This window comes from Coenobita brevimanus, chromosome 14, assembly GCF_032717465.1.
Source record: "Coenobita brevimanus isolate Jiangsu-jjx chromosome 14, ASM3271746v2, whole genome shotgun sequence".
NCBI lineage: Eukaryota > Metazoa > Arthropoda > Malacostraca > Decapoda > Coenobitidae > Coenobita > Coenobita brevimanus.
The window spans coordinates 40588775-40615594 of NC_136967.1; the positions used below are offsets into that span (position 1 = coordinate 40588775).

At 41.3% G+C, this 26820-nt stretch overlaps 1 protein-coding gene across 1 annotated transcript in view; it reads right to left on the reverse strand.

The window, feature by feature from the left end:
- The window catches only part of LOC145390374 (corticotropin-releasing factor receptor 1-like), a 427528-nt gene that overhangs the window by 3890 nt on the left and 396818 nt on the right, over window positions 1-26820 (reverse strand). Inside the window, exons 7-9 of the mRNA XM_080265322.1 lie at window positions 23673-23803; window positions 6900-6985; window positions 2779-2914 (exon numbers count right to left, since the gene is read on the reverse strand). Coding sequence (XP_080121448.1) covers window positions 2779-2914; window positions 6900-6985; window positions 23673-23803 — 353 coding nt within the window. The remainder of the gene's footprint in view (window positions 1-2778; window positions 2915-6899; window positions 6986-23672; window positions 23804-26820) is intronic.

Consider the following 26820-nt stretch of genomic DNA (forward strand, 5'->3'; position numbering starts at 1 on the left):
TCTGCAGCTCACAGATTTAGGTATCAGTCATAGCCTTCTCTGGCACAGACTTCTTGAAAAGATAAGTAGGTCTGTTGCTGTTTTTTCCCCATTTGTAATCCTTCGTCAGCCGAAGACAACACTTCCAGACATTCGCAGACCTAATTGTGAGAGTGTTGGTGAACATGTCGGCGCCCCTAATTCCTGATGTAAGCAGGCGATTACGGTATAGTTACAGTAGGAAAGACCTCTTGTACTGAAGAAGGTAATGATAATCATATTCAAATCATTCTTGTAGAAATGTCTATCTTGCATGGAATACAACAACAAAATATCGTCCTTGGGCATCCGATGAAATCACCCAGGGCAGTTATCTGGGTGGCATTTTAGGTTTTGTTGCATCTTTTCCTGAGCGATCTATTATGCCCATTAAACAGTGATATCTTTAATGCTCTCTCTCTCTCTCTCTCTCTCTCTCTCTCTCTCTCTCTCTCTCTCTCTCTCATATATATATATATATATATATATATATAGAGAGAGAGAGAGAGAGAGAGAGAGAGAGAGAGAGAGAGAGAGTTTGCTGATGACACTGTTTTATTAAGTGAAGACGAAGGGGAGTTGCAAGGCTTGGTGGATAAGTTTGGGATAGTGTGTAAGAAACGGAATTGAAAGGTGAATGTAGGGAAGAGTAAAGTTATGGTCTTCGAGTAACCTGAAGTCAGTCAATGTACAGTGAGGTTGGTTGATGAGGAAATGGAAAATGTGAGTACGTTTAAGTACTTGGGTTGTGTGATGAGTAAGGATGGAAGTTTGGAGAGTGAAGTGCTTGAAGGGGTACAACATGGAAAAAAGGTTGCTGGTTCCTTGAAGGCAGTGATAAGAAACAGGGAAGTGAGCATGGAAGTGCAAAAGTTATTACATGACAGTATTGTGATATCAACTCTGACGTATGGAAGTGAAGCTTGGACGTTATTGGAAGGACACAAATCAAGAGTGAGAGCAGAGGAAATGAGTTACTTGAGAGGAGCCTGTGGAGTCACATGGAGAGACAGACTGACAAATGAGGATGTGAAGGAGCGTTGTGGTGTGGAAGTGGATGTGATAGGAAGCATTAGGAGAAACACACTGAGGTGGTTTGGCCATGTGGAGAGGATGGAGAGTAAGAGACTGACGAGGAGAGTGTATGTGAATGAGGTGAAGGGGAAGAGAGGGAGGGGAATGCCTGTGTCGGCTTGTAGTAATTCCTCAACTAGTCACTAATGTATCAGCTTATTGGAACCCCACAGCTGATCACAAATTTATATATCAGCTTAGACGTGACTGCACTGTTCCAAGCAAGGTTATCAAGATATAACATTCCGCCTGGTCGAAGTCACCTCCAGGTGACACTTTCCACCAAATATCTTCTCACACACTGGAGACGTTGGGAATCGGTGTAGATCCTGTTGAAGGAATTGTAGAGGTAGCGTGTGCAGATGGCTGAAGACTGAGCAGATTTATCTCTCTTTATTGGCCACAGAAAGATACGCCTGCGACAGAGAGAGAGCCCAGAGTAAATACGTCCCTCTCGTTTGAATGATAAGTGCATTCTGCTCTAGCTGGCCAGCTTCCCCGATGGGCGTGGCACTGAGGGCAGCATAGATACAGAGGTGCCATACCCCACAGACAACTGGGATTTATACATGAATAGAAGCATCACAACTTTACCATGCACATTATACACCTCAATAAAGTAGTATTGATTACATTAAAGTATACCAACAGGGTAAATATTTCCTCCAAGACTTTAAACATATATACAATTCATATTTCTCTATCGCCTTCCCTTTACCCTCGTTGTTTATGATAGAAATTGCTGGGCTCTGCAAGTCTAGTGATTATCTCATTCCCACACCACACTTATAGTAAGATGGTGTTTAGCTGATTATCATATCACTATAATTCACACGCGTTATGTTTAAACACCTGTGTATGTAATATGTAAAAATAGAGTGAAACTACAACTCATTATGGAAACGATGTCCAGCACCAGAACAGGCCAAGGATGAGATGGAGGGACGGAGTTGAGAGGTATATGAGAGAGGGGTGCGTGAATTGGGAGCGAGGCAGTGAAATGGCGGGGGACAGGGTGACGTGGAGGCGATTTGTTTGTGGCCTGCCCGCATAAGGGATTAAGGCGTTTGGCTATATATATATATATATATATATATATATATATATATATATATATATATATATATATATATATATTCAGGACCATTGTAGTTTGCATCAATAACTAACAAGAGATAAATATGTAATACGTTCACCAAGATTCAAAGGTGCAATATGCAAAGTAAAATGCTCAGGTAGAGGTGTTACGAACTCTGGTCCTCCAAGAATGGGGCCCCCAACCAAAAGACAACCCCCGCTTCAACCCCCCCCCCACCATCCCGGAAGAGGGACTTGGTAGATGGTTACCATCCTCACGGAAGACACTGCCATAGGATTGACAAGGAGCCAGTGCCTGGTAGCTGGCCTTTCACGACCCCAGGCAGGAAATCAACCACATTTACCAGGTAGTCTAAGTCCGAGCTGAGGCTATTAATCATATCTCCTATACATAGCTTATCCTCTCAAGGGCTATGCCTCTTTCTTTTTCCCTGCACCTTGCCAAGTGGAAGAACCCTGATCCATACCTGGGAAGAAGCTGTCTGATACAGAAAGGTGGGTGCTTGCTTGTGGTCGAGGATTTTGCTCAGCCAGAGGAACCGGACTAGAGCAACAATTGCAACAATAACAACCCACCCTGTAACCCACCTGCGATGACTGTAGGAGGGCGTTGGTGAGCATATAGGCGCCCTCCAGGTCCCCCTTGTCCCCGGGATTGACGGCAAACAGCAGGTTGGTGATGCCCAGCAACGGGAATAGCACTACAGTCGCCTTGATGGCTTTCCTGTGGGCACCCCACACAGGTTACAATGGATACACATATTTAGAATGGACAGTGAATACCTGAAACTATAGGAAGCAGTTAGAAGGAAAACTTGCATTTGATGCTATGGAAGGGTTTAAATGGAAGCATTACATTTGACGCTAAAGACGGGTTAGAATGGAACTGTTACACCTGACACTAGGGAGGGTTAAAAAAAATGCATGGCTTACACTTGGTGCCAGAAATAAGTTAGCGTTGGCGGTATTTAAATCGATACTTTATACACCTGAGACTGATGATACTTAAAAATGAACAGTTGACACTTCAGGGTAAAGTAATACAAAAAATTAGAACGGATAGTTTACATTTGAGGGAAGATTGCAGGTAAACTGGTGGGGGTTCGTTTCAAGTAAAAGAAAAAAAGAAATGGTCAGATCCCTTCTGCCTGTAAACAGTCCTTGTTATGTACTCAACAGCACAAGACTTTTTAAAGAATAATTTTTAAGGGTGAAGTTGGAGGCTAATGGAGGATAATAGAAGCTAATCGGAGTTCTCATACGTCGAGATAACTTTCGTGATGATGATTAATGGCGACAACACTAAAGAAAAAACACCGCTGCCCTTATAAGGGAAGGCATGGATGGATATTGGAAGGAAAGATAATGACTGATGTGGAGTCAGGATTAATGACACTTTGACAGCAGGATTAATAATGATTGGGTATGGTCTGACTGCTTCATCAGACGACACTGGGTCACTTCAACAATATAAATATTAACACCTTTAGATTAATTCGTCCGAAACATAATAGAGTTGCGCAAAAGCAAGTTGCAGTTCCGTGGTTCACGGCAAAGAAAAAACTCACTCACCATGCGTTTTTAACCCATAAATTATACTCTGTTATTCTGGAATTTAGATTATTCCAATGATTATATATATATATATATATATATATATATATATATATATATATATATATATATATATATATATATATATATGCTAAGTCTTCATTTTAATACCACAAAAATGAAATACTGTATTACGAAAAATAAATACAGTTCTCATGAATATAACTATAATAAGTATATAAATAAAAACATAAAATCCTCTTCGCTATGTGTCGCAGATAAATGGTCTATAATCAATTACGGGTAGAAAAACATTTCATGAGGAGGACGAAGTAACAAGTAGAATCGAAGACCCCAGGTAGATATAGTGACATTAGTGTTTTATGGGTGGGGGGGAAGAGAGGGGAAAAATAATCGCGCTTAGCCGAGAAGTGTTAAATTCCACTTAATTCTTTGCGTTTTTCGCCAACACATTGTTGAAACGTAGTTGTTTTTATTACTAAGTCGTATAGTATAGCTCTTTACAAAGAACACGTGAATATTTCATCTTAATTAAGACAGAGATATTGATTTCTGAATATGGTAAGGATAAGCGGCGCAAAGTTCGCTTTTGCTGGTTGGAAGCAAAACAGGCTTTTGCCTTTTGTTCCCGCCATGTGCAGGATGCCTAAAATGTTGAAGAATGCGGAAGAGTGTGAGATAAATTCAAATACGATATTGCACATAACAATGGAGCTGGAAAGAGTTAAGCGAGGCACTAAAATCCCCAACAACATTATGCTCCCTCATTCTTTTATTTACAGGTGATGATGAGAAAGTTTTTTTTTTTTTTTATAGACGTCAAACAACAACATTAATAAAGAGAATAAAGTCAAAACGCTGCTTATATCGCACTTAGCAACAAAACCGCTTGTTGTTGTTGTTGTGCTATCCCAGTCTGTCTGATAAAGCGGACCCATCAAATGCAGGCAAACAATCGACCCTGCAACGCCGTCCCGTACATTGGACAGACGGTAATTAGTGGGGAGGTTTGGTTCCTCGGTGAAGGCCCCAGTAGGCTCCACGTCACCCCATTATTTGCCTGTATGGTTGCCACCCAGCGTTCTGAATGGTTTCCTGAGTTAAAGGGAATATTAGGCTTGTCACTCAGTGTACAGTAGAGCCACCTGAAGGGGAAAGAAGTGTAATAAACTGTGACAGGAAAGATGGGAGAAACAGAATGAGGGGAGCACAGATACAAAATAAGAATGCTTGTCATGAAGGAAGAACTAGGCAGTATAATATCAAGTGAATGGATGATGCCCGTCCCTATTTACGAAGCTAGTAATTACTGTATATGGAAATTGTTCATGTGAGTCCTTTCGCTGAACAAGTTTTTATTTTTTCCCTCGGCAACTGTGTACAATGGTATTTACGTCTTTGTGAAACTTGTATGGACAAAAAGAAAGAAGCACAAGGAAAACCGTGAAACAAACGAAAATCTCATAATGTGAATATTATGTGATATATAATGCCGACAAAATTGGTAAACACACACACACACACACACACACACACACACACACACACACACACACACACATGCCTTAAGGTCTTTTCTAGTTAACAACGTTTCACTCAAATGACATTTCTCAGGTTACTTATCAAGATTAGTAGAGCGATTTTTTCTACTCATCAAAGATCTCTTTCTCACAAGGTGTGTGTGTGTGTGTGTGTGTGTGTGTGTGTGTGTGTGTGTGTGTGTGTGTGTGTGTGTGTGTGTGTGTGTTATTTTTAAGATCTCTTAGTGCAAAAAAAAAAAAAAAGGAACCAAAGAAATCTGAAGTGTCACCATCTTCCTAGAGTACATATTCACTTTTGTCCAATGGTCACACAAGTAATATTATGTGCAGCATTATGCTGCAGAAGATAACCTACTCTTAAGTCAGTAAAGTATATATGTACAGCAGAACTATGCAAATTATACATTATGAGGTGGGTCTCCCTAGAAAGATCTTCATATCGGGCATTACAAGTAAAGCACAGTTCACAGTTTTATTAGCTTGGGCGCAACGAGAAACATTGTGCATCCTGATGCAGTTCAAGGGATCTAATTGTGGCTAACTGCAGCTCCTGCCACAGAGATGTGGCACAGGAGCATTCCCGCTGTGCCACGCTAGGTTATATGTCTCTCGCAATCACTGCAACACCTGCCACAGAAAGCTAGGAGAACGGTGTCAACACTCAAGCTCGGTGTTCGGGAATTAGGTCGTCAGTCTGTGGCTCCTGCTGCAGTAGGTTCTCTGCTCCCTTCTAGGGACAGAGGCAGTCATTCTGCAGCTTGTATCTGAAGGGAGGCTCAGATTATTTTCAGTCCTGCGCAAATGCAAGTAATAGTTTTTAATGGCCCAGCATCGGCTAATGAAGAGACGTGCTGCTGCATATGTCTTGTGCCATTTAGAGGTATTTCTATAGCAGAATCTTCTTTCTAACAGAAGCATATACTGTACAGCAGCTGCTTGAACTCATCGTCGATATTTTGGACGTCTACTCACTCGTCCCAGGGTATTAACAAGACAGTCTCTCTCTCTCTCTCTCTCTCTCTCTCTCTCTCTCTCTCTCTCACACACACACACACACACACACACACACACACACAAAACCATGCCCAGTGGGGAGGTCCCGCAGGCAGTTTTATTGGATGCTCCTGCAGCAGGGCCTGCAGGGGTTTGAGTCATGGGATTTTGGGAGAAAGATGGGAGGGCTCTGTCCAAGGGCAGGAGGCCCTGTGAATTCTGTTCTCCCCAGGATTAGCTCAACTTTATATTGAGGACGGAAGAGACAATTTACATTTTGTTCACATGTTTTCTCAGCCTCCTGAACTGTACTTTGATTAGCTAAACCCATGACAGTTCCATTAAATTTCAAGTTTATGAGTAGTTATTTCAGGCTGTGCTCTGTTTCACTCAGTTCTTTCTACTACCCAACATTTTTTTCCTCTTTTCCTTATCGTGTTTTCACTATTTTGCTATATTACGCAACAAAATGGCTCAGTTATTATGAGTATAATGTTGTGAATGGGTTGATGAGGAAGGAATGATGAACGGATGAAAAGACAAGTAGATAATGTGCAGTAAAAAATAATGGGTAAACTAGAGAGAGAGAGAGAGACTGACCTGACTTGCGTGGTCTCCACGGCGTCGCTGGCCCTTAGTTTGGTCACCAGGATCCGTATGATGTTCACCAGGAAGAGCAGGTTGATCTGGGGAGTAAGGTAGGTCAGAGTAGGTCATATTAATTCATTCATTCATCATCCAATCCTACGCAGCCCCATGAGGAGCGTAGGAGCCCTGGGCAAGGCAAGTTGGTCCTGACATTTAAGATGAGAGTGGCCAGCCTCACTCATCCCTGAGTGGCATTACATGAGCAGTAAATCCCAACCACCCCTTGGCTATAAACCTGCACAGGCTCAATCCGACTGGAGCGCCTTAATTACCCACTAAACCACCAGGCGCCAAAATTTGGTTATATGGTTACCACCTAGAGTAGTAAATGCTTTCCTGGTGTACAGGAAACCATTTGGCTTGTCACACAGTGTAGAGTCACCCACAGGCAGAAGGAAGAGGAAAGAATGAAGGAATGAAAGACAGAAGAGGGAGTGTAAAGTCACCGTTAGGCAGAAGGACAAGGAAAGAATGAAGGAAATGATGACAGAAGGGGAAGGAAGGAAAGAAGGATGGAGGAGAGGAAAGGGTAGTCACCCGAGAGCAGCACTACATCGAATGAGTTGATGGTGAGCGCCCCCACCCAGCACATTCTTAGTAATAAATATTCTTTCCAAAGTTAGTTATGGACAAGAGTCTCTCTTTTGTGTATATGTGTATGTCTGACTCTGGTCATACTCGTAGACCATACAGCCCGTTCCTAAGGCTCAGTAGTCCTTCATACCATACCCCTCATCGTGTCATCACATTGGCGCTAACAATCACCGGCCAATATGAATACGTGCTAGGACTGTCTCATACACCATTGGTATCTTTGAAATAACGGGGTTATTTTTACGACAAGTCGGCGGATCTTCTGGTGTGTATCAGTAAAATCTGCTTTCACTGATATTCAAATTTTTAAACTGTTCTCTGCTCCATCAGGGATTGGAACTTGGGTCCATTAGGACTGCAAGTCACGTTTCTACCGATCTGGCTACCTCTCGACCGTATTATTTATCTTAGGTACATTTTATCTTTTCTACACAGAAAAGTAGTGTATACTACAATAAGCTGTTTAAAGTTTATGCAAAAACTTGCTAAATGTTTCGAAAACGGCATGAAAATAGTAATTACGAGAGCACTTTGAATTTCCTCAACTTAAAGCGTGTTAATATCCAAGAGAGTATAATCTAATTTTAATCAGTTCATTCTGACGGTTGCATATTCTTAGCTCATCACGGATTGGACTTTTTATCTCTGACATGGCAGAAAATGTTGTCAGCTTTTCGTTTCTTTCGTTGGAATGCCTGATGTTATCTTTACGAGCAGAAATTTGTCTTTAGAAATGAAGGATTAGCAGCACAGTTAAAAGACATACCGGTATCAGTCTATTGTTAGACGCCACACCCGGTAGAAACTGGGACTGAACAATGGACCTCAAGGCATTTCTGTCTCTACCAGGCATTGATTCCTGCAACAACAGACTCATACCACAGCTTGGTCTTCCACCTGGTACTCTGCTCAGGTTTGTTTTTGTCATCTATAAGTGAGTTCACTCTCTTAGACTACATCATAATAAATGCGTAGGTGGTATTCTTAACCCTTCTAGGGGAGGGAGTCTCTCTAAAGCTGAGTAAAATCGTCTGACGGCTTTAGAAATAAAAATGTCACTGTACTGAAGTGGTTAAAGATGGGGTAAGGAGAGGTCTCAAGTGCTGTTTTTCATGATGGTGTACAATCAGGCACATTGGCAGGAGAACAGCGGAGTACTGGTGAGATCTGGGATCTGGGAATGCCTTCAAAGCAAATGAGTCTGGGAAATACTACAGTGCATATGAGGGAATATGGAAGTGGGGTATATTTCCAGAAAAAATGGTGGCGAGGTGGTGGAACATCTCCAGAGGTACGAACAAGTATACACAAATGAAAACAGCAACTGATTTAATGGTCCTTTCGAGATTTTTTTTTTATATACAATGATTATAATACCTCATTCAGTGAGATGAATATATAGATAGGAAAGCAAGAAGATTTCCCTCGCTCACGAATCCCGCCAAGGGACGAAAAATTGGGGAATACTTTGAAGGGAGGTAAGGGGATATGGCGTGGAGGTATATTTCAAAGAGACACGACTCAAGGAATGTTTCAGTTGTAGGTGGGGTTTGGGGAATCCCTCTACATTTAAAAGTTAGTTGACGGAATGTGGGCTTGCGAGAAGTTTCTGAAACGTGGAAATTCCGAAACTTTGCTAAATATTCTTGAGGGTAAGTGGGGTCTCTACGAAAGTTAGGGCTTGGAGAATGTAGTCAAGGGGGGTGGGATTTGAGGAAGTGCCTTCAAGCAAGTAATATGAGGCATGCCATCTCTTCAAAAAAGATAATTGGAAGAGAGTGTTCTTAAGGAGCTAGGATGATTTTTAGAGGTTGAAAATGAAGAATTCGCTTTTTAGTTAGTTCTTTTTACGGGGTGGGGCACTAACCCACCACCAACCCTTTTAGTCGCCTCGTACGACAAGCAGGGATACTGGGGGAGTTTTCTTGAAACCCCCTCTACCCCCAGGGGGTGGAGGGATGGAGTTGAGAGGTATATGAGGGAGGGGGGGGTGAGTTGGGGGGAGGGTAGTCAAATGGTGGGTAACAGAGCGACTTGAAGGCGTTTTGTCTGCGGCCACCCTTTGCGGGATTAGGGCGTCGGGCTATAGATAGATAGATAGATAGATAGAGAATGAAGAATGCATTTAAGAGGCTTTTTGTCGCTGCTTAACCCCGGTCTGTCTGGCCGAACAGAACCTTGACCACAGGTAAGTAACTGCTTCCACTTAGCCCTCCTTCAGGTACAGTCAGGGAAAGTTCCGCATTACTCACCTCCCGAAACACTGGTGTGAGACGGGCGAATGTGAATCGGCAGCCAGACTTCGCATGTCTGGTAACCGTGAGTGTGAAGGAAGGGGAGGCGGGGGATTGGGGGCATAGGAGGGTTTGGTGATAGATTGAGAATCACGTGTAAGTCTGCAATGTATGACTTGGACGATGTGTTTAATTTAGTACGGATACATGACAGTATGATGCTAGCATTTTATGAAAAAAACAAAAATAACTTGGTGGCTGTAGTTAGTGTTGTCAGAAGTTTGCTGGGTTCGGACAGAGGTCTGAATGCTTTCAATCCCTCTCATCATTAACATGAGACGTTTCCTCAGGAGATATTCGTAACAATATAACATACGAGTATATTTATATTTTGTGTTGACTCGAAAACTAAACCACTAAATTATCTATCCATCCATCTGTCTAACTACCTATCTATCCATCTGTCTGTCTACCTATCTATCCATCTCTCTGTCTACCTAACTATCCATCTGTCTATCTGCCTATCTATCTACCTATTTATCTGCCCATCTACCCACCCATCTAGTCACCCATGTACCCACCCACCTACCCACCCACCTACTTACCCACCTATCTACATAATCTCTCTCTCTCTCTCTCTCTTTCTCTCTCTCTAGGTCAGTTCGTATATATTTATTTATTTATCCTGTCATCCCACTATAAACATCCCACTGCAAACATTTCCAGTGTTTATTCTGGTAATTATTCATCTCGAACTTAGGGTCTAGGGTAGTGTGTAATAATAAAAAAAAAATCTATATGAGCGATTAACAGGTTTTTCGTTTTCCTTTTGACAGAATGACATGGGAAGTCGTAATTATAAGATCAGTCCCACTAACTATCATTCCTATCGAACATCACAAAACGAAGGCAAAGAAGCATACCTTTGACAGTAAACATGTATTGATACTGTGACGTGAGCAGCTCCCCAAACCCTCCAACCCCCGGCCACCCTCACTCCCACTCACAGTTACCAGACACGTGGGGTGTGGCTGCTGCTTTGTGACTATTCGTCGACCATCAATGCTCCGAGCAGTTGGTAATGCGGAACTTTCCCTGACTACAGTACAGTCATCATATACCCGTGAAAGGGTCCGGTGTCCCCCTCGTAGCTGACAGCATTTCTCCAGGGTTGGATCAGAGTCCTTCCCACTACGAGGTACAAAAAAAATGAGGTTTGGCTCCTGGGTACACACCGCAGCTGCTCCACCCAGAGAGCACAACGCCACCAAGTGAAGGCTCCTCATCAGCGCCATCTAAAAGGGTAGAGCTGGGGAATGTATCCAAGTGGTGGGGTGGAGATATGTAGGCCTATCCATGACTGCTGTCTTCGAATTCCATTCAGACTGCAAAAACATACCAGTAATCAGGATTGCCCAATAACTGAACTCACTTACGCTGCACGTATTAGTTGCATGCTGTAAGAGCATTTCAAGATATTTACTTTGATGACACTGTAACTGACATAAACACTAAGTACAGTTAACGCCTATTAATAAGGTATCACCGAGAGCGTGGCGGTTTCAAAGGAAATTTCCATTATTATGACATTACTGAACTAAGTTTAAACATTACGACACTTGTCAGCCCCAGGAAAAGGAGATAAAAGAAAATCTGAGTAAGTGAAAAAGAACTGGAAACGATTCTTCTTTTTCTGGTAATGAAAACATAACAGAATTTATTATGTGAGGGAAGGACAGTTAGGAACATTAAGAGTTCCTGCCTCCTCTTGTAATTTCTTCGCTCCAGTGACATCATATGTATTTTATTTTTGCTTCCACTAGACATTTCTACTGAGACTAGAGCAGCCCCTAACCAGTGAAGGATATGAGAGAGGTTTATCTCTAACCACTAAATATCACACTCCCATCCTAACCAGTGTAAAATTGTTTGGCGCAAGCAGCTGTTAAAGAGGAAGATACAGTATCAGTGTGTCCATCGAGTCTTCACATAATGACCAGATGCCTGGATAAGAGAAGAATTAAGCGGGAAGTATAATCACTAGGGAAAAAAAGGTGAGCTCAAGTGGCAAACTCCATCGTAGTAGAACGCTTAGTATTAGTGTCTGTGGCATGACGACCAGGCAGAACGTTATGAGAAAAAAAAAAAAATCATTGTCTTCAGAATACGAGACGCAACAGTCGAATTGACCTCCAGGTTCCCGACTGTACTGCTGTGCGAAAAGGGACCTGGGAAGCAAACTTCTTCCAAATGGCCTACCTGACTGCTCCGGAAATTGAATTTGGGTTTTGGGTTTTTCTATGGGGGAGCTACAAGTGCTACCCTTATACCATCAGTTTACTTGTAGTCTTTGTAGAAGGGGCAAGTAATGGACAGTAATAGTGACAGTAACAACAACCGAAATATGGTGTGGGAGGAAGAGACAGGCAAAGAACCTGATGGATGAAATTCAAATGCAACAAGCTGACAACGAGTGTGTTACAGTGATGAAAGCTGGGACCGGATTTTTTCCTGTTGTGGTCGATAACAGACTTCTGTTGCATTAATGACTGTTACACAACACAACTGGCCCTATACTTTTGTGGCTGAAAGGACTGGATGTTAGGCTACTGTCTTTTGCTAACTGGGCAATGTGTTACGCATAGACACCAGGGAAATAACATGACTAACGAACGATGTGGGAACTCATGCATCTTCTTCGGCATGATATCATACACCCGGGAATCTGTGGATGAGTGGAATCGTCAGTGTTTCATTTAAACCTCGTCTATTTCCGATATCGGTTTTGCTATTGTGTTTTGCAGGCTACTTGTTACTCTCCTAGCCTAGGTCCTCATTGATGATTAATACACATCTCTTAATATTATTTACAACCACAGAGTACAGAAATGAAATGGAAACATCACAAGCAATTTATTTCCAAAGTTTTCCTCAAAATAACAACCAATCAGCTCCAAGAATGAAAACTAAAGTAGACTCTAACTGTAAGGTGAAGGCACTTCACTATAGTCAGGTATTAAGGATGCAGGTAACTACAGGTTTACTGTTAGTGTTCATATGAACAATGTTTTCCTCGCAGTACTTGTCCGATCCAGCTTTGCGAAGCACAGACTCAGATCTCATTTCTGAACCACTATGATTAGCTTTCCAAGACGTGTCCCCCAGCTATCAGCAACAACAAAGCAACTGAACATGGCGAGGGTCAGACCTGCTCCAGTGCACGGGATGCTAACAATCTTCTGATGCGGCAAGGCTAACCACATCTGGATACTGAATATTGTAACGTCCAACGTCCAACCCCTCTTTAGTGATGGTAAAATAGCTATTCCTGAAGAACTAAGAGGTATAAACAGAGCTATCATAGGATTTAGTGAGGAGAGAAGAGCAGGTGAGCCATTCATAGAACTGTCTGATTGTCACATACTTCTTTACAGATGCAGACATGAAAGTTAGGAACATAGTACAGGGTTTTGGATTAACAAACACGTAAACGGCAGCACTGAAGAACTGTTTAGTATTAATGAAAGTGTCAGGCCTAATAAGAAAATCGTACAAAATGTACAAGATGAAGTTAATCCAGGTCTATGCACTAACATCATCTAATGATAGTAATGTAGAAAACAGTATGTATGAAGATGTAAAGGGATAAATGAATAAGTACAAGTCGCGGCACACATATATGATGGAGACTAATTCATAATTAGGCAACTAAAGGGTAAGCGAGAATGCAATGTGGTATTTTAGTATGAGTATTCGGAAATGGAGAGATGCTTTGCTAGTGGAATATTCTTTAGCGAACAATATCAGGGTGATGAAGACATTCTTTCAAAAGAAACAAAGTGGGAAGTAGACATGGAAAGGATCAAGTGGTAGAACAAAAAACGAAATAGTTTTCATCACTGACAAATCACATGCTGGTACATGGAAAAGCATAACTACACTAAACAGAATAAATGAGGGATATGACCACAGGAAGTTCAGATGTTACGTAATAATAGATCTCAGAAAAAAAGAGAAAATACTAATCCTCTCGGCCATAGAACAAATGAATGAAAATTTCACGAGAAAAGTGAACCAAGCAGCTTTAGTAGGAGGAGGAGAAACTACATCACAGTCTCAGAGATTACCAATATCTTCTAAGGAAAAAATGGAACATGATTGTAAGGACAAGGAGAGATCAGACTGAGGCAGTGGAATTAATGAACACTAACAAGAAGAAAAATATAGTTATGCGAAAGTCTAACATGACCAGCATTGTAGAGTCTTTAAGGAATGGTGGAAGCCTGAAGATAACTAAGCTGAAGTTTGGTATAGAAAGAAACTAAAAGCCTGAAGACAGTCACGTGGGGGCATAGTATACGAAGAAACCAAAGGTTTGGTCTGAGAAACTATAATGGAGAAGTAACGAAAAAAATAAAGAATGAAATATTAGACTAATTTGATAACAATCATTACTGCAGTAACAGACTGGTCGAAAAGTCAGTTCAGGACAGAGAAATGGTGGACACAATTATCCTCAATGTTACATACTGTATGAACTATGCTAAGTAAAGAACTGTTTGAGAGGAATCGCAAGGGGTAAGGAAGGAGGTGATAACGATATCTCCCCTGATGTTATTAAGGACGCAGGTGACTTTGTAATAAATAAACAGAAATGGTTAGAAACGTACGAGGCTCTGCTTCATAAGAAAATAAATAAATGGTGATATCAAAGATTTAATGAAGTACCGTATTCTCCCTGTTCTGTGAACTTTTTTTGTTTTTTCCTAGTCAGTCAAATTACTGTAACCTTACCTTAGATGCTTACCAGGCAAGAGAGAACAGGCAAGATAAAGAAGTTGTTACTCAACAAGAAACCATACTCATGTTATTAATCATTTGATTGAGAATACTTCCGAACATAAGAAAATTTTGTACATGGCGTTTGTTGATTATGAGAAAGCATTTGATTCAGTTGGGATTGCTGCAGTGATGAGATCAATTCGAGGACAAGACAAGGAAAAAGCTCATGTAAAAGTACTAGAAGATATTTTATAGCTAGCACGGTCATCATCATAGCCAGAAAATAACTGATGAATAATGTTGGAGAAAGAGACACAATTTCACCCAAGTAATTCATTTCATGTGTATAGGACGTTTTAAGAAATTTACATCGTGATCAAATAATTTACATAAATGATGAACGATTTTACAGTCTTATATCTGAAGACAGTTCTTTCCAGCGAATCTGGGGAAGAACTACAAGGGATGGCAGGCGACTTTATCACGGAGAGTCTGAAGGTATTTTTGATAATGAGTTTGATGAAGACAATAATTGTGTTTAATTGAAATGTTCGTCTCTGTCCAATAAAAACAGGAGTTGAATTTCAAGAATGTGTTTACGAACACATAGAACTATGGCATGTAGTTCAGTCAGAATCAATCCATGACAAGGATATCTTGTGAAAATAAAAATGAGGTTGAGGGCTTTCGGCAAACTAAGTTAAGCACATCAAGGATGGGCAACTGCAGCACCATTAGGACAAAAGAAACATATATGATCATTGAGCACATCCTGTTTTTGTTTACGGATCAAAAACATAATCACTGAAACGTAAACTTAAGAATCCTCAGAAAGGAAAGGATAACGCTTGAAGTAGCATATAAGGATAAAAGGAAAACTTCCTGGGTTAGAAAAACAAACGAAAGTTAAGGAAATAAAATTAAAATAAATTTCATAATATGTATGAAGTTGCAGGGATGGCAATTCGCCCGGAATCCCCCCCCCAACTCATTTTTTTTGGGGGGGGAGCATTATTTTTCGCACTGGGTGATTGGTTAGTAGTTCTACCATTATCATAACCCTTTGGGGGTAAAAGTCTGCTACACCATTATGGTATCCGATGGAGTACATGTGTTTTTAGTGCCTCGCCCTTGTTCCAGCTGTTTAGGGCGTACTGTTGTTCCTACGTCCGTGTAAGAAAGGCAGTAAGGTTTTTGTAAGTTATCAAACTGAAAATGAGCACCAAAGCAGTGACTGAGTTAACGAAAACTCTAACCGTTAAAAAAGTTTATCGAGCTAAATCAAATGTGGGAATAAAGGAGTAATGGGAGGGCACAACACCCGAACTTTACAATCTGTCTGTGACCAAACTTTTGATTTGGTCTGTGACCTTGACCTATGACTGATTGTCCTTTGAAATACTTCAAAGTTGTGTTAACCATTAGCCCAGATCCAAAATGGATTAGAAAAAAAAAATAAATAAAATGACCCCACATCGTGATCGTGACCTTTGGCATAATATTCTCAAGAGATAATGATTTAATATTTTTTTTTTATGCGAGGAAGAAGGAACCAAAGGCCGCGAGCCCGCAATTACTGTTCCTTCCAAGAGAAATGCAAAATACAAGAGAGAGCCAAATTCAAGAGCCGATCATTTCGAGATGCCTGGACACACTGCGTTTGAAAAACTGGAGATCAAAGGAAGAAGGAAATACAGACAGAGGGAGACAGTTCCAGAGTTGACCTGTTGCATAAATGAAGGACTGGGAGTAACGGTTAACTCTTGATGTTAAATCGTTGCAAAAGTCTCGTCCAAAGAGAATACAAAAAGAGTTAAAGGACGAAAAGTTTGACCTTCTCCCGTGACCCCTAACTTCGAATGATTGTCCGCAGAATTTAACAATTTTTTTATTTGCCCACACCCTACCAGTCTACCGAATTTGGTCTTAATTAGTGAAAAATATTTAAAGTTGACCTAGTCCTGACCCTTTTTTTTTTTTTTCCTTCAGGCATTATCTGCCATGCATCACACCCAGCGGAGAATGAAACCCCTTTGTGAAAAAGTCAAGATGAACTGTTCTGACACTTTAGAGGTAGAAAGTCACAAGAAAGAAAGTGGAGAATTCGGGATTCTGTCGATAGTGTCTGTACCGAAATGCTGATAATCGTTACAGAAAAGCATTCTGGTGCCAAATGCTAATCGCCCACCAGAATATGCTGTTGGCCAAGTCCATGATTTAGGCCATATCTTGATGCCCTGATGGTTTCATATTGGTAGCTCAGGCCGTTCATGAGATATAATGGTCCTAAAGGTGGGCGATAAAAACTAGTTGACTTATGGCAGCCATTTTGGTGACCTTGACTTTGACTAAGAGTGCCCATTTTCGAACTCGGTCAAGATTTTGGACATATCTTGATACCCTGAAGGTTTCATGTTGATAGCTCAAGCCGTTCATGAGATATAATGGGAACATATGCGCACACACACACACACACACACACACACACACACACACACACACACACACACACACACACACACACACACACACACACACCGCCAAACACTCAGAGCGAGACAAAACATTATTGCTCCGCCTTGTAAAGGAGGCGATAACGGGCAAACACTCAGAAAGTGCATACCTCCGCCAATGCCGTTAAAAAGGATCAGAATCAGGATCCGTGGTGGTAGGATCCGGATCCGGATCTGAATCTGCTCTCAAATTTATTATATTCTTTCTTGGCCCATGGCCCACCCTTCCACAAAGTTTCATTGAAATTCATTAAAAACTTTTGGAGATGTCATCTGGACAAACAGATAGACAGACAGACAGTCAGACAAACACAACTGAATACATAACCTCCTCCAATTTCGCTGGAGGAGGTACGAAGGAATTAGCTGATGTGGGCAGAACGCTTTCTTAATAAAACTGATAATATTTGAACAACCAGAGTATCTGAGTGGCCCAGACATGGAGTAAGAAGGAGAGGGACGAGATGGTGTTATGAGATTCGGAGATTCGCTGGGATTGGATGGAACAGGCAAGAAGCCAGTAAGTCAAAGTGGAAAAGTGATGGGAGAGGCCTTGGTGTTGCCTTGGACTGACTCAAGCTACAGCTGTACCGTAGCTGCTGCTGCTGCTGCTGTTGATGATGATGATGATGATGATGATACGCTACTATGATCGATCCGTCGGATGCCTCAGAACAAAATTAGGCGTATCCGTTTTCAGTTAGCAAATACTGAAAATGCAGCCGTCCAGACCCGTGTTTATAAAGATGACTGGCTGTGATGAATGAACCATCTGGCAACAAACGCCCACGCTCTCCAGTTTCCTGGGTAGGGAGACACAAATTGAATTTCTGCCAAGAAAGACAGACACTGGCTATATCACCTTTTACATTGGTTTAATTCAGCGAATACAGTATTCCGGGTATGTACACTCGCACCAAAAAGTATCGGTGCAGAATATGTTATGTATTATGACGCACGGAACAAAGGGAACTGGAAATTGTGGCTCTGTCCTCCCACACGGAGGGATCCCAGACGATAGATCACAGCTATATCAGATATAACTCTTGTGTCCTTCATAATGAGTAGGAAATGGCCGTAAATGTTATAATATATACAGGTGTTAACGGGCTGTTAGTGCTGCATGGTCGAATAATTCCGGATGGCATCGCACCCACAGTGCATCGATACTTTCTGGTGCGAGTGTACAGTGCCCCCTAAGTACAACACTATGGTCGGATACAAATGGGTATAAATAAACACGCGATGTGTAGAATGTTGGTAGCCATGAGTACCACCGATCGCTCCTCGTGAATGATCTGCGTTATTGCCTCTGCCAACAAAGTTGAAGGTTATGTATTTACCTATGTTTGTTGCTTGCCGGAATCTTTCTGTTCGGCAAGCATGTTGGTCAATTTCGTATGTTTGTCTGTCTGTCTGTTTGTCTGTTTGCACTCTCCAGGTCACAGTTTTGCGCCAATCATTCTGAAAAGAATTCAGAAGGTTATTAGTTTTCATCTAATTCGGTCAAAGGCCCTGGACTGGGTGGCAGATTGAAACCCCTCAATGGCCGTAGTTCCGGAAATCGTCCGGACCCAGTGGCCGACCTTGGCATCATTTTTTCATATTTCGAAAATCGATTTTATTTTTTCGTTACCAAAATGAAGAGAAACGTCTGGTGCACCTGACAATGCAATTTCTAGCTCCCTAAACCCGTCATGTGTTTCGCAGGTGCGAAAACTGTCGCCAAATGACTGCCGACACGTTGTTGAAAACTAAACAAACAATCGGATCCATCCAGCAAGTGTTCTACTGCGCACACACCGATGAAAAACTAAGCAGACGAGGGGGAAGAGGATGGGGTGAAGAGGGGGAAAGAGAGGGGTGAAGAGGGGGAAAGAGAGGGGTGAAGAGGGGGAAAAGGGGAGGGAAAAGAGGGAGAATGAGGGAGAAGGAAGGGGGGGGGAAATCCATCCGGCAAGCGCTCTGCCTATGGCAGTTTTATCTGTTTGCTTGTCCACACATCTCCAAAGGTTCTCAATGAATCTCAATGAAATTTTGTGGAAGGGTGGGCCATGGCCCAGGAAAGAAATTCTTTTAGTTTTCTGGAGGATCTGGATCAGATCCGGATCCAATGTATCCCGCACAATATCTCTAACAGTTGAAATGAATTTTAATGACATTTTGTCGAAGGGTGGGCCATGGACCAAGATAGAATTGATTAAATTTGGCGGAGGATCCGGATCCAGATCTGGATACTATGTATCCAGCATAGTAACTCCAAAGGTTCTCAATGAATTTCAAAATTATTTTGTGGAAGAGTGGACCATGGGTCAAGAAACAGTGGATTAACTTTTGGGGCGGATCCGGATCCTATTATATTCCACACACTATCTCAACGGATCCGGATCCGGATCCATTTTAATGGCATTGGCACTGGCGGAGGTATGCGCTCTCCGAGAGCTTGCTAGTGTCTTAGTGAATTTTATTACAACCAACAAGAGTATTTTGGTATATAGTTTCACTGGAAAAGGATTGAAATATATTTTAGGTGTTTTCCAAGAGTCGCAGTTACTGTCAGATAAAACTGACTGAACGCTTCAACGCAAAAGACAAGCAGTTATGTTATACATACAACACTAACGAAACTGAATCGGCATAACATGCTGCAGAAATGTTCATCTAATATGTATCAATGTACCACCTGGTAAAGTATAACCTGTTTAATTCCATGTGGAATCTCTCTCTCTCTCTCTCTCTCTCTCTCTCTCTCTCTCTCTCTCTCTCTCTCACACGCACACACACACACACACACACACACATATATATATATATATATATATATATATATATATATATATATATATATATATATATTTATATATATATATATATATATATATATATATATATATATAATACCGTTACGATAAGTAATCATGCAGCTGGTGTCCTGACAACTGTACCACTGGTTAATTAGGTTCACTGGAGCCACTGCAGTTTCTATAACCTTAATCATTTGACACCCATCCCTCTGATGATGATATGCATAGTTTAGCACCATTTCAGTACCACGACAGCTTCCGTTAATACAGCTTTACTTAATATACCCTAAATGTTATGGTTAGATTGCTTTAAAAGAGACTTTTGGTTCTGTAAAATAAGTGAATTAATACCACTTTCTTTTCTCCCATACCTTCATATCTCAGTATAACTTGCCTTGTAAAATAATGAAAACTAGCATGGTACTATAAGCAAATTGCAAAATGGATGATAGGCATAGGATAGCACTGCTATAGTGTCAGACTACGTACTTTAAGAATCATACCTGTCATACACACGGACCCCACTCAGTTTAACACCCATGCTCGTAAAGCAGGAGTAGATGTTATATCTTGGCTGGTGGTTTTTTACAGTGGCTTCATCTCCTTGTCCTTATGGACGATACTGTTATTCTCTCGACAACGCGACGCGGGATGGAACATAAACTTATATTTCTGAATCAGTTATGTGTAAATAATGGCATGGTTGTGAATAATATTAAGACCAAGTTCTTTGCAATCCATGCGTCAGTGGGCGATCGTGAGCCATTCTGCGTTGGTGATATGGTTGTGCAGTGGTGTGACAGGTATGTGTATCTGGGCAGCCTGTTCACAAGCGACGGGACCCTGTCGTCCGCCATTACCGCCCACGCACAAGCAAAAATGTGCCACATTCTGAAATTTGTGTCATTTTTGGAAAAGAATATAGACATACCATTTTATGTTAAAAAGAAAATGTTTGAAGCAGCCTTAATGTCAACCATCCTATATGGCTGTGAGTCCTGGTTCAATGGGAACTTGAGGCCAATGGAAAAATTGTATAACTGGGGTATTAAACAGCTGCTGGGAGCTCGTATGACGGCGTGCACGGAAGTTTGTTACGTGGAACTCGGGTGCCCGCCACTGAAATCATTAGTACTAGCAAGGCAGAGGAAGCTTTTCCAGCGACTGTGGGGGGAGAGGCCCGGTATGCCCGATGACCCGTGGGTGCACGCCGTCAGGCTGACCATGGAGGTTAACACACCAACAAGTAAACACATTAAGAGTTTAATTAATAATTCTGTTGATGATGTTAAAGTCGTCATTGAATCTTTAAACAAATCAATTTCTAACCCTACATCTTTTAGAAGGCTAATTAATAATGTGTTGAACCCTACCTTAACAGTTCACGAGATCTATAAATGTCGTGGTAAAACTAGTGAGGTACACAGAATGGCATTTAGTCGGCTGCTGGTAATCAGTCATAATGTGGCGATTGAGACGGGCCGTTGGAATTGGCGTGGACGGGGACGTCTCTAGGTAGCAGAGCGGCTCTGTCCATGTGGTGCTGTGCAAACAGAGTTGCATGTACTGGAGGTGTGTCCACTGACTCAGCACATACGTACAAGATATAACTTTACTTCCTGGAGTCAAATAATTGGTGACGATGCTCAGTTTCCTATTGAGGAGATAGTATATAAGGTCCTTTCCTGTTTTGGCTAGTGTGTACTATAATGTTTATCATAACCTATGTTATTTAAAGTGAATTTAATTAATTGTGTATGCTCTTATTCTAACCATGATATGTCATTGGGATTTTTTTTTTTTCCTGTAAAAAAGGTGATTGGTCAAACTGTAGTTAAGTTACTAATCAGAAGTGTAATGATTTCCATCATTCATTAAGGCTATATAGATGCACTGATCAACCCCTTAATACTTCGATTGTTTTGTGGACCATAATTGTTTGCTAATACCTGATGTACTGTTTATCATGCTAAGGTTTATTGTTGCTTGAAATCCTGTATGTGTAACTGGATATTGTGGTCAATAAATACTTACTTACTACTTACTACTGTGTGTGTGTGTGTGTGTGTGTGTGTGTGTATGTGTGTGTGTGTGTGTGTGTGTGTGTGTGTGTGTGTGTGTGTGTGTGTGTGTGTGAACAAAATAAATGAGTTTTAATGTGATCTAAATCAGACTGGAATGTATGGGCTGTGGATCCCTTATGAGATTGGCCTATTGTTTTTTAGAACATAAAGTCATAGATCAAAGACACACGACAATGTCACGGTAATTAGTTTTTATCCGAATTAGACCAAACTTTGTGAAAGTGTTGAGGATAGGGCAAGAGTAGAGGCAGTCGATTCTACAAACACTTAGTCAGAGGTGAAGGTTACAGTGGAAGATTAAAGGGTAAGGTACAGGCAAGGTTAATGCCACCAATATTTGTCTGTCTTGTAGCACATTTAGTGGAAAGGTAAGAGTTTGCCAAGAATGAAGGGAATTAATTTTGAGAACAATCAGTCAGTCACAAGGCAAGGTTATTTTCGACCAGTCTGCCTGTGAATGAACAAAACATTTAAATCAATTTCAATCTGATTTGCCTCAAACTTGGTGGATGAGTTGATGATCACACAAGAGGTTGAACCTTTTGCTTTTTTAGACCAATATATCAAAGGTCAAGGTCGCATGAAAAGGTCACCCTAAAGTGTTTTAATCTAAAGTAGGCTAAAATTTGTAGAGTGCAGTTAACTATAACAAAAATCAAGGGATTCGATTTTGAGAAGAATCGGCCAAATATCAAGATCACAAGGAAAGGCCAATGGTCAGTCATGGACAAACTCAGCTCCAACAGCTTTAATATGATTTTAACAAAAGTTAATAGCTGGGTTAGGATTTAGTAAAAAATGAAGTAATTCAAGTATGACAATAATCATCCAAAGGCAACGGTCACAGGTAAGAATTAAATGTACTCACATTTACCATTTCCTCATCATTCGGCCTCACTGTACATTCAGTGACTTCATTTCTCTCGAAGACTATAACTTTACACTTCCCTACATTCACCTTTAGGTTCCGCTTCTTACACACTCTCCCAACCTCATTCAACAAGCCTTCAGTTCCCCTTCGTCACTTAAAACAACAGTACAGGAAGTTTCCAAACGCTGCCCTCTCTCATTACGGCCACTCCGTCATCCACTGCCCTTACTTGTATCTCGTTTATAACACTATCCATATACAGACTAAGCAGCCACGGAGACATGACACATCCCTGTTTCAATCCAACATTCAGACAAAAAGTCACCCAGTTCACTATTCACATGCATCGCAGCCTTAGCATCCTCATACATACACTTCACGACATTCAACAGCTTTCTATTTACTCAATATATTCTTAATATTTTCCACATTCCTTGTCTATCTATTCTGTCATATGCTTTCTCCAAATCCATGAAGGCCGCATACAACTTATTTCCCTTCTCTAGAAATTTTTCCACTAAAAACCTAAGGATGAATATCTGATCTACACAACCTCTTCCCTTCCCCAAACCTCCCTCTTCTTCTCCAACTAATTCCTTTATTATTTCCCTAAATCTGTCAATAACCCACGGGCTGAAAATACTAACACATGCAGGTTCCTTGGACTGAACTGCGTCTGGGATTAGCTGACAATGGATAAAAGAATTATACAGCCATGAAACGGCATGTGAAAGTGTGTGAGAAGCGAGATAAACAATTAAGCTTCAGGAAATGAGCTGTCAACTGTCTGCCCGGAATCGGACACAGGAAAACAAATTAATAAAAATGCATGACATACAGTACCATGAGTGCTGTGACCATGGGAGCGACGAGTATCCAGATGTATGGTAATCCTCCGTAGCCCCGCCAGCAGTGATCGGGGTGGTACACCGCCATGGTAGCTGACCACGCACCCAGGAACACCAGAGGCCACCCTGCAACACAACACTATAGCTAGGGCACACACACACACACACACACACACACACACACACACACACACACACACACACACACACACAAACACCTGTACATATATCACCAACTCCACATTTTGCCATATATCAGTACAACAGCATTACCATACTTCACAGTCATTACCATTTTCCACTACACACATTCATAATTACAATTCTCCACTCCCACAGTCTCCACTATTACCAGTTTCTTACACAGTATTGGACAATCCTACCATTGTTATTCCTTGCCGCATCCATCATTCTGTGTCGTCAACACTACTCTCTTCCCTAACATTATCATTCACCACCACTATTACCATTATTTAGTGCTATTAACACATTTTACCACCAGCACCATTCTCTACAAACATTACCAATCCCTGCCGCCACCATCGAAGTGCCACTTGACTAATTTCTGCCAGCATTACAGGTACAACACTTTACAATCAATATCATTCTCACGCACCACTTGTACTCCATTAGCATTACTATTCTCCATCGCCATTACTATTCTCAGCCACTACTTAACACTCGTTCACCATTACCAGGCGCTGGAGAAGAGCCTTCTCTTGCTGGTGCTATGCGCCTCAGACGAGGAGGAGCAACCGTGACTTCGGCCAGGGAGTAAAACTTAACCGACATGCTGTGCATCGTGCTCGGTCCTAACAGGATGCACAGTATGCACAGGTGTTCTTAAAGTAGAACCTCTATACCCCCAGGGGATATCGAAATAGGTTCTTGGGGGTATCCAGAAGGGCTCCTGAATAAATTAAAGTTTCGTGTATAGTAACTACGACACTCTGGCAAACCACTAATAGCTGCCAGTTAGTCCAGTGGTTCGGCCTTTGCCAGCCATTTGTCTGTCAGTGGTGGGAGGGAACAATCAGCCATTAACCTTACAGGAAACTGAAAGTGAAGGAAGTAATAAATTTTTAGGTATATCAGGTTGAATTAGATTTGATTATGGGAGTGTTGGGACCGAAAAAATTAAGATCCACTATGCTAGGATGACCTCAGTCAGCCTGGTGGGTAGGGTGCATCATCTCCTTCCTGATTTTTTAATGTGTATACTATGGTCCTGTCCCTAGCTTCAGTTTGTTCCAATGTACAAAATGTGTGTTTGTCCAAAATTTCGTAAATATTGGTCATGATTTACGGGGTACACCTGATACCAAAACATTTACTTTACTGTACATCTGCTTTTTTTTTTTTTTTTTTTTTTTACGTGTCCAACTCTGGACAAAGGCTTCTGGGTCTATTTCTCGGGGGCAGTGGCCTATCCCAAGGCCCAGCAGTCCTCCTACACCTCCACATGTCACCACTTCGGAGCTAACACCCACAGTCCATATTTACAGTATACATGCTAAGGCTGTCTCATACAGGACTGGTGTACTGGTATTAGTGGGGGTATTTTTACGACATGTCGGCGGGTAGTCTGGTAGATCAGGAAAGTCTGCATTTAGGACATTCAAATCCTTAAACTGTTCCCTGCCCCAGCCGGGATTCGATCCTGGGTCCATTAGGACTGCAGGCCGCCTCTCTACCGATTCAGCCACCGCCTCCCCCATTGGAAAAAAAAAATGAGCCAGATTAATAGGATTACAAATTATTATTTATTTATCAAATAATTTACATCAGAAACAATCATAAAACTATATGTGCACTGACGATGAGATAATGTTATGAAATTTAAGTTGCCTGCCAAAATAATACGGGCACTCTCACTGTTCTTGATTATATCTGCATTACCGCAAGCTTGGTTTAAAATTTCTGTCATGCTCCACCACTTGAAGGATGTTATGATTATGTTTTTTACTTATAGCATGTCTAGAAAGGCACTAGTAAGCTTGATGCTTCTTTCTGCTGTGTCATTAACAATATTGAGGCATTCAACAGCTATCAGACATTCCTGATAGTCAACATTGTTTGGCCATTTTGCTGGTGGCACAGAAAGGAATGTGGAACTGGGGTTCAGAAGAGACAAGATAAACTAGGAATCTGGCCCAACAAGGTTTGCAAGCACTGTTGAAGCAGATATATGATCTGGGAACTCTGGTTTTTCAAAACCAGTTCCATAGAGCTCCTTAGTTACAATGACACCATTTTCTGGTTTGACAGACACAGGTCTGCTGGCGATGCTGTCATTCTCATTCTCAAAAACTCTAGCGCTAGACAATAAACAATGACAGGGTCACTGTTTCTTTGATAAGGTACCATAAGTGTCAGTTTAATGCTTTTTTTGCACTCCTTGAGATTCCAACACGCACAGCTAGATAGGTCAATTAATTCTGGCATAAGTTTACATCATTATTGGGGGCATCAACAGCCACATTACAAGATAGCCATCATGGAAAAATACAAAAGTATGACAAAACTGGAAAAATTTCTAATCTTTGCAACCTGATTCTTTGCTGTTACAGTTCCTGAAGGTAGACTATGAAGCTATCTTTTAAACAAGCATTATTAATGGATTATAGCAATTCTGATATCCACCTGGCTTGGTGCATGGCTCCTGGATATCTGAACGAGAATGTGTGCATTATGTGCTCTGATGAATTATCTCCAAGATACAACACAGTTCCACAAATTCCATATAATCATCTCGTTTTAGTTGGAATTAGTTTGAGCCATATCTAACGCAGAAGAACGGATATTATTAGTGATGTTACACTTTTCTTTACTGTATGGTGTCAGATCTAGCCTTAAAGTGATTTCTCATGAGAAGAGATCAAAGTTTTTCTGGAATTTCGAAAACAAGATTTCTGGGGATTTAGAAGCCTCAAGTTTAAGATCTGTGAAGACACGTGATATTACTATCTCATCAATATGGTGGCGAGTAGTTGACCAAAGCAGGGAGTGACCAATATTATCTTGTACTGAAGTGCATGTTGCTGATATATGGTCAATGTTTGCGATGGTGTCAAAAGCCATGTTAACTACTGTGTCCGCACAGTGACAGTTATTCAGACAGTCAGTTCTAAGATCACATATAA